This window comes from Gossypium arboreum, chromosome 9 (genome assembly GCF_025698485.1).
Source record: "Gossypium arboreum isolate Shixiya-1 chromosome 9, ASM2569848v2, whole genome shotgun sequence".
NCBI lineage: Eukaryota > Viridiplantae > Streptophyta > Magnoliopsida > Malvales > Malvaceae > Gossypium > Gossypium arboreum.
The window spans coordinates 68,267,116-68,284,297 of record NC_069078.1 but is presented as its reverse complement, the minus strand read 5'-3'; the positions used below and the strand labels follow the sequence as shown (position 1 = coordinate 68,284,297).

At 32.1% G+C, this 17,182-nt stretch overlaps 2 protein-coding genes across 3 annotated transcripts; both read left to right on the top strand.

Moving 5' to 3' along the window:
- Positions 1 to 314: 314 nt before the first annotated feature.
- On the top strand, positions 315 to 6,444 carry LOC108454069 (uncharacterized). Its single transcript, XM_017752379.2, has 9 exons — positions 315 to 627; positions 1,833 to 1,917; positions 2,843 to 2,917; positions 3,002 to 3,038; positions 4,380 to 4,463; positions 4,587 to 4,647; positions 4,742 to 4,848; positions 5,286 to 5,351; positions 5,967 to 6,444. The coding sequence occupies exons 1-9, from the start codon at positions 540 to 542 to the stop codon at positions 6,060 to 6,062; spliced, it is 699 nt and encodes a 232-aa protein (XP_017607868.1). The 5' UTR covers positions 315 to 539; the 3' UTR covers positions 6,063 to 6,444.
- A 1,379-nt stretch (positions 6,445 to 7,823) lies between these two features.
- On the top strand, positions 7,824 to 10,526 carry LOC108457504 (vicilin-like seed storage protein At2g18540). 2 transcript variants are annotated; one of them, XM_017756621.2, is made up of 6 exons: positions 7,824 to 8,131; positions 8,398 to 8,752; positions 9,266 to 9,315; positions 9,412 to 9,464; positions 9,548 to 9,983; positions 10,081 to 10,526. In XM_017756621.2, the coding sequence occupies exons 2-5, from the start codon at positions 8,517 to 8,519 to the stop codon at positions 9,968 to 9,970; spliced, it is 762 nt and encodes a 253-aa protein (XP_017612110.1). In that variant the 5' UTR covers positions 7,824 to 8,131; positions 8,398 to 8,516; the 3' UTR covers positions 9,971 to 9,983; positions 10,081 to 10,526. The 2 variants fall into 2 exon arrangements, with proteins under 2 accessions (XP_017612110.1, XP_017612109.1); XM_017756620.2 differs by having other exon boundaries at positions 7,827 to 8,131; positions 9,548 to 10,526.
- The last annotated feature ends 6,656 nt before the right edge of the window (positions 10,527 to 17,182 follow it).

The window sequence follows — 17,182 nt, the reverse complement described above, 5'->3', positions numbered from 1 at the left end:
TGCCACGTAGGATTACCGTCAGGGAGATAACAGAACTTAACGGAAGAGTTATTACTTCGTAACAAAATAATAACATAAATGACTAAAACGTAACATTTCAAACATAAGTTACTAAAGTGTAACTTGAGGCAAACAAAAGTGATTATTTTTGTAGTTTACCCGAATTTAAAAAAATGATAATTCTTTTGTTGAACAAATATCTCACAAGTCAGATTTAACTTATTATTTTTAACTAATACTGAAAATTTTCGAAGGTAAACTTAAATTCAAATATAAATAATTAAGTTTAAAATTGAAGATGAGAATCGAATTTATTTTTCTCAAATAATTAAGCAAATAAAATTAAAGGAGCTTCAAATTTATAATTCAATCGAGCCAAAATAATTTGAGTTAAATTATTTGATGAATACTGTCGCTCGGCGGATGAAAAAAGTAAAATAAAAGTAAGGCCAATTGCCCAATTGACGGTAGGCAGATAGATTATTAAGTTGTATTTTTGTTCGTCCTTGTCGAGCGACGAAGCTTCGCTTGTATTGCTTATGATGCGTCGCTCTGCATCTAAGAAAGCCGGTCAGCCCAATTCAACCAATTCCATTAACTTTTCTCCCTCCGATCTCTTTCGCACCGGTAATTCTCTCTCTCTCTCTCTCTCTCTCTCTCTCTCTCTCTTAATTTTATGGTTGATTTTGGAAATGATTTAATTAAAAACGAAAGCCCGGTAAAGGAATTATGTAATTTTGGTGGATTTGATTGATACGATGAGCTATCATTAAATTTAGTTTAGTAGGTAGAAAGATTGGGGGTGCAGGTGTGAAATTAATTATCGGGAAAATGATTGAATGGAATTGAAAATCAACGAGAGAAATCCTTAGATTACTGGATTGGAAGGTGAAATCTCGTGTTTAATCTTCGAACACAACACTCCTGTTAATTTTAAGGATAGAAAATAGCTTCATTCTTAGGGTAGTTAACTCTGAAATTGGTGTTGACATGGCTTAGTTAGAGAAGTTGAAGCAACTGAAGGAAATCGTTGAGCCTAACTGATAAAAATTATGTCTTGATATCAATATATATTACATCTATAATCTACTTGTTGGCAAGATGGGGCTTCTCGGCTTGGGTTAAACATAGTGGAAAATCTTCCTTTCTTCGGCTCTGTCTGTTTGTTTTGTCTGACGACAAAAGGACAGGTTTGATTTCAGCTTTAGATTCTATCAAACTTCAAATTATGGCTAGCAGATATTCTAATTAAGAGCAGGAGAAAATAATTAGCAGTTCCTCATAGGAGTAGAAGTCAACTAGTTATCAATTCTCTTTAATTGAAATGAGAAATAGCGGCAGATTATATGCAATCTGAACTGGTTCTGAAGCACATGTGGAGGTCTTACATCAAACAGGGTCGCAAGTTGCAACAAAAAGCTTACTAATTTGGCTTGAAGCTCCAGCGGATTTTCAGAAAAAAATATGCATTTAGAAATTTCAAAGAGCAAGAACAGGTACAGAACTTAGCGATAGGGGTTCACATGAGAACTATACAGTGTTTTTGAGTTCCAAAAACTAATTTGTTAAACCAAGCATACACTCTAATCTAGGAGACCAATCAATCGTAGCAAGCTTAATAGTTGGTTCTTAAAATACTTCATTGACATGTAATTTACCTGAGCCTACCTTGAAAGATGACATAAAGCTCTTAATCCTTGCATGAGACTTGAGACCTCATTGTAGATGATGTAGCTAGAATGCTTTTAACATTTATTTATTGCTCAAGTTTATTATCTAAGTTGTTGTAAGGCTATGTGGTAAATGAATTAACACTGTTCTGTATTTCTCAGCTTCAAGTAGGGCATCTTCAAAAGAGATGGAACGGATTGACAACCTGTTTCATTCTTATGCCAATAGGTCTCTCGGTATGATTGAGTAAGTACTTAGTAGCACATGTTCAATTTGTGATATTGGTCTTACCTTGTAATTTTGGAGAGATTTCTTTGGTATCTTCTGGATTTTGATAATTACTAATATATTAGATTACCATATTCTAGATAGTTTTGCATGTTGAAAATTTGTAAACATCTGTCAATATCATTGAAGTTAGGTCCTAAATAGTGATTAAACTATATGAATTTTTCTCACTTGTCATTCATATAGGTTTTACTATTTTAAGGATCTCATTGCTAGCCCCACGTTGAATTTGTAGGCTTTTGCAAGTACATTTCTATCTGAATAAATAGTTGCAAAAGCAAGGAAGAACATTTATCTCACTTGCAACAAATTTTGGAGGTGCTGAAAAAGAGGAGCTTTTTATGAAATTGAAGAAGTGCACTTTCTTGTGTTAAGAAGTGTTTTTGGGGTTTTATCAGATGATAAATTGCTCCAAAATCTAAGAATTCAAGCTAACTGTTTTTTATGCACTAGCTTCCATGTAGCTTGGACTCTGTAGTGAGTGCTACATGTAGATGTGTTTACAACAAGGATATAGTTATCTTTTCTTAGTTTTTTCTTGGAAGTTTAGTACTCCATAGGTATGCCAATTAGGTATGGTTCTGTGGGAAATTGAAGAGTTAGAACAACTTATAAAGTTATAATAGAAGTGCCCAAATAATAATGGAATAAGTTTAGGCAGTCATGTACAAATAATATCGGTAACTTTATTCTAGAAATTCTTAATACTATCAAAAGACTCCTGTGTAAAGCTAAAATGCTGATGTTGAAAAATGAATTATGTCTTTTATATATGATCTTTAAAGTGATGGATATTAAAAATTGATGTTATCATTATAGAAATCATTGTACTCTTGACTATTTTTGAAATGCATTGTAATGTTATGATACATTATTTGAACAGCCCAGAAGGGATTGAAACTTTATGTTCTGATATGGAAGTTGATCACACAGATGTTAGGATCTTGATGCTTGCTTGGTAAGTTTCGCATAGATTCATCTGATGATCCATTTGTAACTTCTAGTTTAAGCTTTTGTGTTAAATGCTACATTTTCATGGCAGGAAAATGAAAGCAGAAAAACAAGGATACTTCACCTTGGTAAGAATTTTTGTTTTACCATCTTCATTTGCTTTTATTTCAAAAGGCAAGTTTAATGTATTATATTTTCATTGAATAAGATTACTATTAGGTTGATTGTCCTTTGTTAATTGTCATACCTTGTGAGTCCAAAAACCCATTGCTTGACTCTTAAAGGATTCATATCAATGATTGTCCCAATTCGTATAAATAATTTGAAGAGCTTCTTCATGAGTAAAAATTGAAGCATGATTCATATCAATGGCTGTCCTAACTTTGCTTTTATGTACAACTTTACTTGATAGATTTTGTCTTCAAGATTATCAACGCCTTCAACCAGTACAGGATAGTAAATTTTCTAAACTGTTCCACCTTCTTTTTCTTCAACTTGATTAACTAGCTCCCTTACCTTTCTCCCTTAGTGTTTTGACTTTGAATCCTTGACTTCTTCCTACACCATCCTCAATTGAAACTCCCCCTTCAATGACAACAACACAACATAAACTTAATAATAATAAAAATCATCAAAGTTTAAAGTTAAGGTTCATGAAAAGAAGGTAAAATGCAACGGTTCAAGCTAGACTTCTTCCCCTTCTAGTTGACCGAATATGGTTGATTTCTCTCAATTTTTCTCTCCTCCCTTTCGATAGCAAAAGGTTAAAATAGTTTTCTCACTCAAATAAGAATGGAAATCTAAGGATTTAACCAATTGAAGGTCACAATTTAAGCCTCTCTCTTTTTACCTTCTAGTTTAGCTGATTCTTTTGTAAAGCTTTCTCTCTAATTTTTCTTTGTTCTTCTCACACCTCTTTTTCTTTCTTTTCTCCTATTGTCTAGAATAATCTCACACTTCCTTACCCCCTACAACAGTCGGCTGCCCCGTGAACAATGTGGGGAATGTTGTCATCTCCTTAAGACGACACCTAGCCCTTTAACTTTCACGGTTTAACAGCCTTTTGACTCCTAGCTTTCATATATATGTTTTACCTTAATAAATTAACTATTATTAGCTTAAATATTACCCCCAACCGATTAACTTTGTTGTTTAAATCTTGAGTTGATTTGATTAGTATCTAATCTTTATGATTTAATCATTATATCTATGAGTTGTGAAAATGTCTAGTTTCTCCACAAAAAACGCATTTTGTAGACTGAAGTTTCTTCTTCTTAATGCAGTTATGATTCCTCAGAGTATCTTAATAACATGGATATATGTTGGCTGATGCATTATGTTTGGCGCAATTAATATACTTATCCCTTAAATTCCAAGCTCTCTATGATTATATATTTGTATTTGTGTGTTTTTATATGGTTTTAGTTAAATTATATGTTCAAAAATGGATTAGAATCTTACCTTTATAGGAGGAATGGCGAAGAGGAATGAAAGCGCTGAGAGCTGACACTGTAAGTAAATTAAGGAAGGCCCTGCCAGAGCTAGAGAAAGAGGTAGAAAATTCTAAACAACTTGATATCTGAAAGCATGCATGATATTCAATAGGCTTGTTTCACATGAACTATAATTGAGGGGTATGCTATGAAAGTGCTGATGCTCTGTCTCATATTAAATAGGTCAAGAGACCATCAAACTTTGAGGATTTCTATTCCTATTCATTCTGCTATTGCCTGACAGGTATTATGATAATATTATGATACCTAGTGTGGATGCTTAAATACATTTTTTCCTGATAGCACTCCTCCTGACTTCCTCAAATTTACTGCTGCAGAGGAGAAACAAAAGAGTATAGATATAGAGAGTATATGTCAATTGCTGGATCTTGTTTTAGGATCCCATTTCCGAGCGCAAGTTGACTATTTTATTGAGTATTTGAAGGTGGGTTGCTACTATTGTTAAATGCAGCCTTGGAAGTTGTAGCTGTTTATGCTTCACATTCTTGATTTCTGGGATGTTACTGTTTATATGTGCTCAATCTCATCTGTTATTGTGGGGGAGTGAGTTCATTTCAGTTTTAGCTGCTAGGATTTTGGAATCTATTTTGTTAAATGATTCTGTGCAGTCTATATTCATATGGATCTCATTGTTATGCTGATGAGCTCATCAAAATTTCTTGTGGAAAATAGGGTTATTGTTTTAACTTAATATTTAATCTTTGAGCTATAAGTGGTTGCTGAAATGGTCATTGAATCTGACAACTTGATATGCTAGATTATGGAAACAATTTGCCCATTTCTAATGTGGTGCTATGTTTTACCCATCCAGATTAGAGGAAGAGAAAGTATCCTCTAACTATGCTTGTGTTGTTAATGCAGATTCAGAGTGATTATAAGGTCATAAACATGGATCAATGGATGGGTTTTTTTCGGTTCTGCAATGAGGTACCTCAAAGTTTATCTTTGTCATGGAATTTTCTATTGTGTTACCCACGTGTAGATGTTCCCTTATTTAAAAAAGAAAATATTGGGAAAGTGAATAGTTCTGTGCATTTCTTAAGATATGCTCACACAGACATCACTTCGTGAAAGAAAAAAAATCTGGAGTGACTGAATTTTACCAATATCTTTCAAATGGAATACTTTTTAGTTAAGGATTATTGGGAATGTGATGCCATATTCAGTACATTCAAAAATGAAGACATTAACGGCAATTTGGTAGTATGCAGTAGAAGTTCCATGGCATATTCGTAGACTAAGAAAAGAGAGGAGACTGAAGGGGTGCCCTCTCTTTCTGCAGATTTTGGGTTATAATTGATTCCCTGCTCATGAGAGCTCTTTTCTCTGAGTACTTTTTCTTTTTCATTGATAGATTTCTTTATATTTTGTGCTGGATGAGATTTCTAAACCGCTTGGTATACTTTTTCTTTAGTGGTTAAAATTTCCAGTTCTTGCAACTACACTTTCTCTGGCATAAAAAATTGAACAATACAAATAGTAGGAACTGGTTAATAATTGAGGAAGTGCTCACCTTATTTCCTTTTTGGATGTTTTTAACAGATAAGTTTCCCGGACTTCAGTAATTATAATCCGGACCTTGCTTGGCCATTGATCCTGGATAATTTCGTAGAGTGGATGCAGTCGAAGCAGACCTGAAATTATTTGGTTTGGTCAACTTCTCAGCTGTAACCTCCATCTATCTATATAAAGGCTGGTGCTTTATAGTTTAAACTCCCCCTTTTCTTTGCTCCCTTTTTCTAGAGCCTTATGTAGTTTTCCCGATAGGGCATAAATTAGTCAACTTGAAAGATTTTCCAAGCACACCATTCTTTAATCAAAACTGTTGTGAATAATTTGTTGTCAGGAATGTTTGTATTGCGGATTTTTTTTTTTTTGAAAACATGGAAGTCTTATTCAAAACCAACCTTCCAAAATTACCTCTTGTTACAAATATATTGGGGAGTCTCAATATATTGAATTGTAGCACCCATCAGTAATACTTCTAAACTGTGGTCTAACTAGATTTATTATGGTAAAATGTCTTCATCTTCAATGCAGTTGGATTGTGATGTTATATTATGAACAAAACTATATTTATCAGATTAAGGCATCTTAGATTTGTTCAAATTTTATTCTGATTCTTTTCATATTTTATAAATTTAGCTCCTGTTGACCTAGAGGTGCATTTTTTTATAAATCTCCCTGGAAGGTATTGGCTTCATTGCAGGCATGCCTGAGCTAAGATGCTAAGCTATGTTCCCCGCACATGGTTGCGTGTCAGACACGGTTATGTGTCCTACATGGGTATGTTCAGTTTTTTTTAAGGATTTTCCTGTACTTGGAGGGTCTTCGGAGTATCATATCTTCATGCTTATGTCCAAGTATATATCAGACACGGATATTTTAAGAAAAATGAAGAGTTGTAGTAACTTAGATACTAGACTCCTGCTCTGGATTGTAGCAATATTCTCAGATCATCCACTCCTTTAGAAGCTATTTTCTTCACTCAAATTGGTGAATTATACTCCTTTCATATATCTATCGCTGCAAAGACCATCCTCATCTTCAAAGATGTATCTTTTTGTACCTATGTTGGACTGTAGCACTGCCATTTTTATGTCAAAAACAACACTCTCGGACATAGCCATGCAATCTGTTGGACATCAGGTTCAGGCATTGTGTGAATTCCAGCGAGTAATAAATTAGCTAACTACGCCAAATCTCTGATACAATAAGCTTGAGCTTCTTCATTTTGTATAACATTGATTCAGATAATTGACTTTTAAAATAGAAATTTTGCATTAAAAAATTTGAGTTTTATTAATTTTGAACCAAAAACGAAATCAAGCTCAAATTTGGAAAAGAGTTCAATCGCATCTCCAGTTCACGTTTATTTATTATAATCAATTTCCAACATTATTCAATGATAAAGCTCAACTTAAAACTTACCATGAACGGTCAAATTTCAATTATCAAAAGTTGAATTTATCCGCTCAATTTAAAAAGAAATTAAGCTTAGCCCGTATGTACCCCTAACCTTAATTCTAAAATCAAAGTTTATCAAATTAAAATTTAACTCAGTTATTGAATTAGCTTAAAAAAGTCAATTTTAAATATAACCCTTTAATTCAATAAAATCGATGCCCAATGAGTTCAAAATTAATTTAGGTGTCTACATAATGCATTACTTTAATTTCTACAACTTTTTTACTTTAATCCTTAATTTATTTTTATCTTGGTCAATACTTAAAAAATATAAATTTTTTAGGTAACCAAAATAAGAATGATTTAAAAGTTAGATGATCAAAATAAAAGTGTCAACATATTATGTAGCATGTACAGTCAACCACCTTATTAAATTTAAGGTTTGGGTGATTAAAATGAAAATGCTTTAAAAATTTAGTGACGAAATTGCAAGGATTTTTTTAGACGACCAAAGTGCAAGTATTCTAAAAGTTGGGTGACCAATTGAGTAGCTTAACCGTATAAATACAGCATTTATTAACCCTAATAGTCCCTCTCTCTCGTCTCTACAAATCAGTTTTTTTTTTCCTTCTCATCGCAGTTCTCACCCACCGCCGTGTCCGCTGGTTTTTTTCCGGATCTGACCCGTAGCCCGTGTCGGATCGCGTCGATTCAGGTACAGCACCCCAAATTGCCGAGTCCGGGCAACGAAGGTGGCATGGTGTGTGAACTGTGAACAGAGTGTTTAAGAGTTGAATATGGTATTATACACCGCATTTTCATTTCCCTTTTCAACACAGTTTGTTTATTTATTTATTTATTTTCTTTTGAGATTAATGTTTGTGACATGACAAAGCTGTCTGATTATGCAACAAACTTTGTTCCTTTGCTGATTGTTTCTTCTTCTAAGTTCTCTATCTTAGTACAAAACCCATTACCAACAAAAAGAATTGATTTGTTTTTCCATTTCATTTAAATATTTCCTTTTATTTCTTCAACTTCTTTTTTTTTTTGATCATTTTTATAGATAAAGTATTATGGAGCTTGAAGAACTAAGAAAAACTTGCTATTAGCAGTTAAAGTTTCAAGCTTAAAAATGGGTATGATATGGTCCTGACTGCATAAGCTACTGTCCCTAGCATTGGTATGTTTCGCGCCAGAAGTATTTGTGCTCGATTCTCAACCCATTTCAAGACAAGACCCTTTTGCAGCAGCATCAAAGATGGCAAGAACAAGAAGAAGAACAATATCGACATTGTTGATGGCAAGATTGAATCAAATGTGAGCACTTTCAATGAGTCGTATCGTCAGCTTGACAATCTTGACTTCTTGACTGCTGCTAAGATCCTCTTCACTCATCCTCCAAAGAAAAAGAAATTTGGGTATTACTCTCTGTTTTAGCATTTGCTTGATTAATTCAATGGTTGGAATAAAAATTAAGGCTGCTAAAATTGAATAGTTTTAAGTAATTAAGTTCTTCATGGAGCATTTCATTATACAATTGAATGTGATGAGAAGTTGATGAGATATACATGATACAGTTTGCACCTTGTATCTTTTTGCTCTCCTCAATTCCACATTTTACTTGTTATCATTAAAAAATCAAATGGGTTCCATTTGGCTTCCTTTGTAACTTAATAGATCTTTCATACAAACCAAACTGTCCCTGTACTTGTTATGTGCAGTTCAATGCTCTGAATGAGTTGCAGTCCTTGCATTATTCATGAAGTTCTCAAACTCTGCCATATCTTTAATCTGAGAAGCTAAGATCTTTTAAAATGATTTTATTGAGTGAAAGCATTGTCTTCTCTCATAATTAGTGCTTTAGTTAACTTCTTGGCATCTTTCTATAGTTGTTGGGGAACTTATGCTTCCATATGTTAATTTTATTTCAGGCTAGATTTCCATTTGGTGCAGCTCTTCTTTGCGTGCATGCCTTCATTGGGTATCTCAACTAACAAGCTTAACATCTGTTGATTTTATATTTGGAAGATCTCATGGTTTACTGCTGGTTTAAAAAATTATATTTGTTCTGTAACAGCTGTGTACTTGGTAGCTCAATATGCTCGCTATGAAATGAGGAAAATGGAAGCGGTAACTAAGTTTTCCTTTTTGCTGTGTCTCTTTCTATCTGTGAGCTCATTTTCTTTCACCTAAAACTGTTTCATTCACCTCAGGAGCTAGAGGAGAAAAAGAAGCACGATGAAGAAGAAGAAATGAAAAGGAAGCAAGAAGAAGAGGAGAAAGATAAAGAGGTGGACCAAATTGCGCCTAATCCAGAGCTTTTCGAGGTAAAAAGGAGACTAGGTAAGCTAGAGGAGGCAGTAAAGGAAATCGCTGTTGAGTCAAAGAAACAATCGGCAGTTAGAATAACTAAAACTCAGCAAAATGCTAGTGAACCGGGTGAAGACAAAAGTAAATCAGAGTCTAGCAGTTCCGCTGTGGTGCAAGACAAGGCTATTAAACAAAAATCTATCGAACAAATACCGAACGCTGATCCTAGCAATGCAAGAAGTGTATCACCAGATTCTGATGCTTCCCGGAAGGATCAAAAGGGTGAGAACCAGATTGGAGGACCTTCTCAAGATGCCAAAAGATGACGAGCCTTTTGTGGTATACAAACAAAACTTCTATTCTTTTTCGCTTTTTAAGAAAAGCATACAGCACTTTGACAAAGTCTATTGGGACAAATACCAAATGCTGATCCTAGCAATGCAAGAAGTGTGTCACCAGATTCTGATTCCCGGAAGGATCAAAGGGTGAGAACCGGATTGGAGGACCTTCTCAAGATGCCAAAAGATGATGCAGGGCCTTTTGTGGTATACAAACAAAACTTTCGTTCTTTCTCTTTTTAAGAAAAGCATACAGCACTTGCGCCAAAGTTTATTGACCCTAGGATATAGTGTGTGCTTTACTTCTCTCTAGTGGCACAGGTGATGAAGATAGGTTATCCGTTTGCATTGCTTGTAAGGGATGTCGATGTGCATAGATTGCATTTACTCTGTTTTCCTGGTATAGCTTGAATGTCGTGTGCTTTTTTTCAAAGGAATTCCATTTGTTAGAGTCGGGGCATTGTTTTATTAATTCTAGTGTAAACTATCACCTAAGTTCCTGTTTTGGTCATTCAACTTTAAAAATTTTCAATTTAGGCACTAACGCTTGACTCACCAGTACTTACATATTTAATCAATTTGATTATAATTTTAAATAGTTTAATAAATTTTTCACATTTACAAATATTATCAATTTGATCCTTAAACTTCTTAACTAAAGCTTTCAACATTTAGAATTGAGGTATTGCACATCTATTAATTATTTTATTTATAGTTGAAATTATTTTATTTGGTACATAACTCTTTTGTTTATATTTTTTTATGAAGTTAGTGCTAGAAATTAATTAAACATCATTAAAAGTAATAGATTATATAAATTTTGAAAACAGAAAATGTAATAAAATTATATAAATAATTTAATATTTTTAAAAATAAATTTTCACTCTGACTAATGTAATTTTAATTAATTTGGTAAATAATTTAAAATTAAATCAAATTATGATTGATTTGTATTGTTTATCGTGGATCTAAAAATTAAAAGCAAATAATTAAAACTTATAAATGTGGGATGCATCTATTTTTTCTCTAGAAAAATAAATAATTATAAATTGACTTGAAAAATGGCTTGTTAGTTGAGAGATGTTTTTTGTTCTTTTTGGGTTTTACAAATTTATAGGTGTGAGGTACTTTTATTTTAAAAATTGAAAGTTTTGGTTAGGAAATTTGAGAATTAAATTAATAGAATTTGTAAATGAGAATGGTTAAATTTATTAAATTATTTAGAATTAGGATAAAATGTGTTATTATATTAATTTAATGGTAGGTGACCAAAACAGGAATGGATTTAAATGTTAGTGTCTAAATTAAAATTTTTTTAAAGTTAGATGATCAAAACAAAAATACAAGTATAATTGAGTGATCATTTGCGTAGTTTATCTTTAATTCTAATAAGCAGTGGTAATTATTTGACCTCTTCATTTCCAATTAAGTTGGCAATATAATCTATATCAATTGAAAAATGCTTAATTCATGAATGATTATATTCGTAGATGGTGAGGGGAATTTAACAACTTGTCATGATCCTCAATTTTTGGAAGAGCCAAAAGTCATTTTCAACATAACCTTTTAGTGGTTGGTATGTGTAATTCGATTCTTCTAAATACAAGTTAAAAGGGTGTCAGATGATGTCTACATTCGGTTATCTATGTTAGCAGCACATCTTCTTGTATCAACTTAGACTAATTGCCTTGGCTAAGGACTGGAGATCAATACGAAATCTCTTTGAACTACTTCACACCTCAAGCATTCGTTAATGCAAATCTGTTTTTTGATGAGTCAAAATATGATACTTGACATATGTCGCAAATGTTAAAAAATCGTTTATGCTTAGTACCATAGATTTGAAATTTTGGATTTAGATTTCAGTTATAATGTAAATGTGATAAGGATGCGCACGAAATAGGATTGTAAATTTGTCCAAGTCGTGAATTTGGTCTAGTGCTGTAGATGAATGAAGGAGAACTCGAAGTTCAAAACAACTTGAAATGCAAACAAATTCAAGTTAGATTTAAGAATTAAAAAGGTAGCAATTAAAACAAATAATTAAGATAGAAAAAGAATAAGGAATCCAAATCAAATATTAGAAACAATTAAGTAAAAATAAAATAACAAAGAAACGAAACAAGATAGATGAAAAAGATGGAAAGTGGAGTGCAGAAATCTCAAGGAACTTTGGAAACCAGATGAATCCACAACCCCTTTTAAACGTCTCTAATTTTTCCTCCAACAAAGAAAATATTGCAAGAAAAAGCTTGAAGATAATCTTCACAATTTGAAAAGATAATTAAGCTATTTAACCTATGTCGAAACCATTTTCCAAAAAACGGGAATCGACTTTTTAAAATGAAAGTTTGGAGTCGCCACCAATCCTTTTTGTTTAGGTGCGATCGGATCATCTAATAAAATATTTTATTTTATTAAAATATCAATTTTGGCCTACGTAATTTGAGAAAATGGGTTCGGGAGTCGGTTACGTACGAGGAAGGATTAGCACTCTCGTTACGCCCAGAATTGGTACCAAATTGATTAAACAATGTCCTTATGTCTAAAATTTAAAAGATATTTTGAAATGGAATTTCTTTTAAAACATTTGAATAACTCGAATTGGACATTTAAGATTCCTTTGTTCCGAAGGAATAGAATATCACATCCAGCACGTTTGGATGCGACAACTTAAACCCTCGAAATCAAAATCACCTCATGGTTTCCAAATCTCACATATTGAATTTTTAAAAGGGTACTCAGTTATTTGGTCAAACGGTAAATCGAAACCCAGAACGTTAAGGCACGATTTCGCGAATTTCCAAACACGAAACATTGCCTTGTTTTGAGGAGTTTCCAAATAAGCAATTATAAAATCGGCTCAAAATATATTCGTTTGGTTTACTTAAGGGTAAAAAGCAATCGATGTTGGGTGAAAATTTGGAATTTAAATTTTGATATAAAAATAATCATACAAGCATAATATGGAGCATGAAATAAAAATACATGGAAATAATATTACATGAATAATCAAAAGTAATAAGGAAATACAAAGGAACAAATTAGGGTTCATGCAATGGCAACAAATAAAATAAATAATAAATAATAAAACAAAATAATATATTCCTATTTTTAGCTTTTTACAAAGTCAAAATTATGATAAATCATTGGCTTTCTCCATCCTTTTAATTTGGCCCCAATTCAACGATTTATCTTTCAATTTGTCCCCTTTTTGCTTGTTTTTGACCAATTGCATCCCTGACAAGATTAAATCATAAAAACACCAATTAAGCAGGGATCAATTCAGAAATAAACCAAATTAAACACAAGAATCATGTAAATTAATATGTTTATCAACTCCCCCTACTTAGCTCATGCTTGCCCTCAAGCATGTTATCCTTTCAAACATTGAAATTGATTCTACAATTTATTAAAAATCGAGCCTCTTTTCCGCATACATAATCAATGTAAACAACTTAGAAAAATAAATAAATAAATGCTCAAAATATATAGTTTGATCAACAAGTGTAATTTTTTTTTTTGAAATATGTGAACTAAATAATTTCATTAAATTGAGTTTGAATCCAATTAATTTGCAAGGCATTATTAATTAACTACGCATTAGAAAAAATAAAATTATTGATGTGGTCAAACCTTTTTACGCGAACTAGGATGACAACCTAAGCACCTTTGTAACGCCCCCATGCCCGAAACCATCACCGGAGTCAAGCTTGAGGTGTTACTAAACTTATCTTACCTTTTAAACAACTCTAAATCACTTATTTTAATTTTCGGAATAAACTGTTTTTCTGCATCATGGTTACTTAAAAATTCATTTCTCGAGTTTCAAAACTCGAAATTAAGATCCGTAAATTTTTCATGAAACTAGACTCATATATATATCTACTAATTTTTTTCTAGAATTTTTGACTTAGCCAATTAGTACAGTTTATTAGTTAAAGTTTCCCCTGTTTCAAAACTCGACTGCACTAACCTCTTCTTACTACGAACCATTTTTCTTCCTGTACAAAATTCATATGACTAAGTCGTTTGTTTCTCTCAAAACTAGATTCAACAAGCATTCTAATCATATAAATTATACCTTATAATTAGTTTTGTACAATTTATGGTGAATTTCCAAAGTTGAAACGGGGGATCCAGAAATCGCTCTGACCCTGTTTCACTAAAACTCAGATATATCATAAAATATAATACTTTTACCTGTTTTGCTTATTCCATAAGAAAATATACATAATAAGCTTTAATTTCATATATTATTCATCTTCAAACTATGTTTCTACAATTTTAGTGATTTTTCAAAGTTACATCATTTCTGTTACTTGAATCTGTTTTAGGTTACTTTCACATTTTCATAATTTTCATGTGATAATCATCATTCAATCATACATATTAATAAACATGTATATCATCAGCTATTTTCTTAGCTAATCACTAGCAAGTATTTACACATCATTCATTATTCATATTATACCAAAAGTAGCTAAGTTTCTATACATGCCATACCTAAAACAAAACGTCTAGTTATACCGAGTTATTTCTTTGATAGTGTGATCGGCCTCCGACATTTCCTTCGATCCCGAGTGACTAGATAAGTACTATAAGAAGAAGAAAATAAAGAGATTAAGCACTAGGCTTAGTAAGCTTACAAGCAAATAAATCACAACATTCAACATAATGGATAATTATGCATAATATCATCTAACATCATAAATTTCTTTACTTCTTAATTTCTATCTTCTTCTTTATTCCTTACCTTCTTTCTTACGACCTTTCCTTTTCATAAGTATAATCTACTTTTCCTTTGCTGTTAATTCACTGTAATTTAACTCGTATCCTGACCCGTTGAACCACTCGGAATACTAAGGATACTAGGTCGCTTCTGTCTATCAATATCTCGCCAATGCCATGTCTTTGACATGGACTTACATGAATTATTCTGTCTCCAATGCCATATATAATATGGACTTACATGGCTCAATCCTGTCTCCAAAGCCATATTTCTAATATGGACTTACATGGCTCATTTCGTTCATCTGTCAACCCTAATATCCTAACATTCCTAGGGTTCAACCGGCTTTCTAACACTTTTCCTCTGTCACTTCACCTTAAATTCGACTTTAAATATTTTCATAACATAATATATAAATGCTGAAATTGACAATAATAATGTAAAATAAAAGAATATTGCATTTATTTACTGTAAACTTACCGGATACAAAATGTGACTAAACCTTACAATTTAGTCATTTACTTTTTCTTTTCCTCGTTCTTCTTTGGATTCTTGATCTATAATATAAAATATTTCTAATCATTAGCATTTATTTGATTTCTATTTCACTTCACAATTTATGCTGTTCAAAATTCGAAATTGCACTTTTACCCCAAAATTTACAGTTTTTACAATTTAGTCCCTGCTCAATTCACCCATCAATTGAACTAATTTTTTCTAAATTAACACTTTTATTTTATCAATATAAACTATTTCACAGCCTTTGATATTCTGAATTTCAACACCAACATCTAATTCACAATTTTGCTCACAATTAGGTCCTAAATACCATTTTCTATCAAAATGACTTAATAAAACAACCTTAATATGAAATTAGAACTTCAATTTCATAATAATTCATCATAAACTACCCTTACTCAGCCAGGGTAACTTCCAATTTCACCCACCAAATCAAAAACTAATGAATTAGATGATTGGACCTAATTGTAAAAGTCACAAAAACATAAAATTACTAAGAAATAGTAAAATTGAACTTACATGGTGCAAAAATATGAAAAACCAGCATAGGAGACCTGCTACGGCGTTTCTGGCTGAGAAAGATGAAGAAATGTCTAGATTTTCAATCACATCAGTTTTTTAACTATTAACTTTTATGCTAATTCTAATTTTGTCCCTTGTTCACATTGTTTTCTTGCTTATTTCATACCCAAACCGTCCAGCCATTAACCTTTGGGTCTAATTGCTCTTTAAATCCATCTTTTTAAATACTTAAGCTATTTACTCACAATTTAACAAATTTTGAGCTATTTTCAGTTTAGTCCTTTTTAATTAATTAGCTATCCAAACATCAAAATTTTCTAACGAAACTTTAATACTAACTCAATGACACTTCATAAATATTTATAAAAATATTTATAGCTCGATTTTCAAATTCGAGGTCTCGATACCTCGTTTTTGACCCGTCTGACCTAATAAATTATTTTAATTCACTAATTTCACCATTTCACAAATTCTTTTTAATTCTTACTTGACTCATAAATATTAAGTTACTATCTTGTTCAATCTTATTTGTCCGATTTAGTGATCTCAAATCACCATTTTTGACACCACTGAAAATTAGGCCGTTACATTCTACCTCGGATTTGTGGTTTCGCAACCACTGTTCCGTTTAGGCCCTATTTCGGGATGTTACAACCTTATCCCGGTTACTCAGTTCAAACAGTCTTTATTTATTTATTAATTTTTTTTTGAAACCTCAATTAGCGGAATGTTTGTAAGCTATCGACTTGTCATTCGAACTTTTTTACGAGAGATAAGATAACAACTCAAGCACCTTACCTCGGTTACTCAATCCGGTCACGTTTTCGAAACTTCACTCATAACTTGAACCTTTATTTATTTTATTTATTTATTTATTTATGCACAAGCAAATATAATTTTTTTTTCAAACAGTCAATTTATAAGAAAAATTCAGCTACATATATCAACTTTAAAACATAAATGTCGACTATTCTATATACTTGAACATTTAAAATAAAAAATTTGCCCAATTGTCCAAATTAACTAAGTATGAGAGTAAAGGTTCAATGTCAAATAAACTATCGAATGAATTCAATGTAAGATTGAACACATGCAAAAAAGAGACATGCAGCAATAGTCATGCATATTTACTTATCAACTCAACCCCCTACTTAATCTATGCTTGTCCTCAAGCATGTGTTATATGCAATAAAGTTTAGTAACTCAAACAACAAGCAAAGAGAAAGGTTAAGAATACTCCCCATGTGTTTCAATCGATGTTGTCGGCGTTGGGAAATAATTGTTAGTATTTAGCACGGCATGCCCACGCCACCATCATTATCCTACTTCTGGAAAACCTCCATTACGTTCTTGAAAACAACAAATTCACTAGATTAAATAAAAATTTATTTATTTACAACCTAAATCTTACTAAAACTCAAAATTAA

Bases quoted from the DNA above. Each gene is read 5' to 3' on its own strand.
- LOC108454069 (XM_017752379.2), top strand. From the start codon at position 540: ATGATGCGTCGCTCTGCATCTAAGAAAGCCGGTCAGCCCAATTCAACC. The intron at 628-1,832 runs GTAATTCTCTCT...TGTATTTCTCAG, and splicing joins CTCCGATCTCTTTCGCACCG to CTTCAAGTAGGGCATCTTCA. The intron at 2,918-3,001 runs GTAAGTTTCGCA...TTTTCATGGCAG, and splicing joins AGGATCTTGATGCTTGCTTG to GAAAATGAAAGCAGAAAAAC.
- LOC108457504 (XM_017756621.2), top strand. From the start codon at position 8,517: ATGTTTCGCGCCAGAAGTATTTGTGCTCGATTCTCAACCCATTTCAAG. The intron at 8,753-9,265 runs GTATTACTCTCT...ATTTTATTTCAG, and splicing joins CCAAAGAAAAAGAAATTTGG to GCTAGATTTCCATTTGGTGC. The intron at 9,465-9,547 runs GTAACTAAGTTT...CATTCACCTCAG, and splicing joins AAATGAGGAAAATGGAAGCG to GAGCTAGAGGAGAAAAAGAA.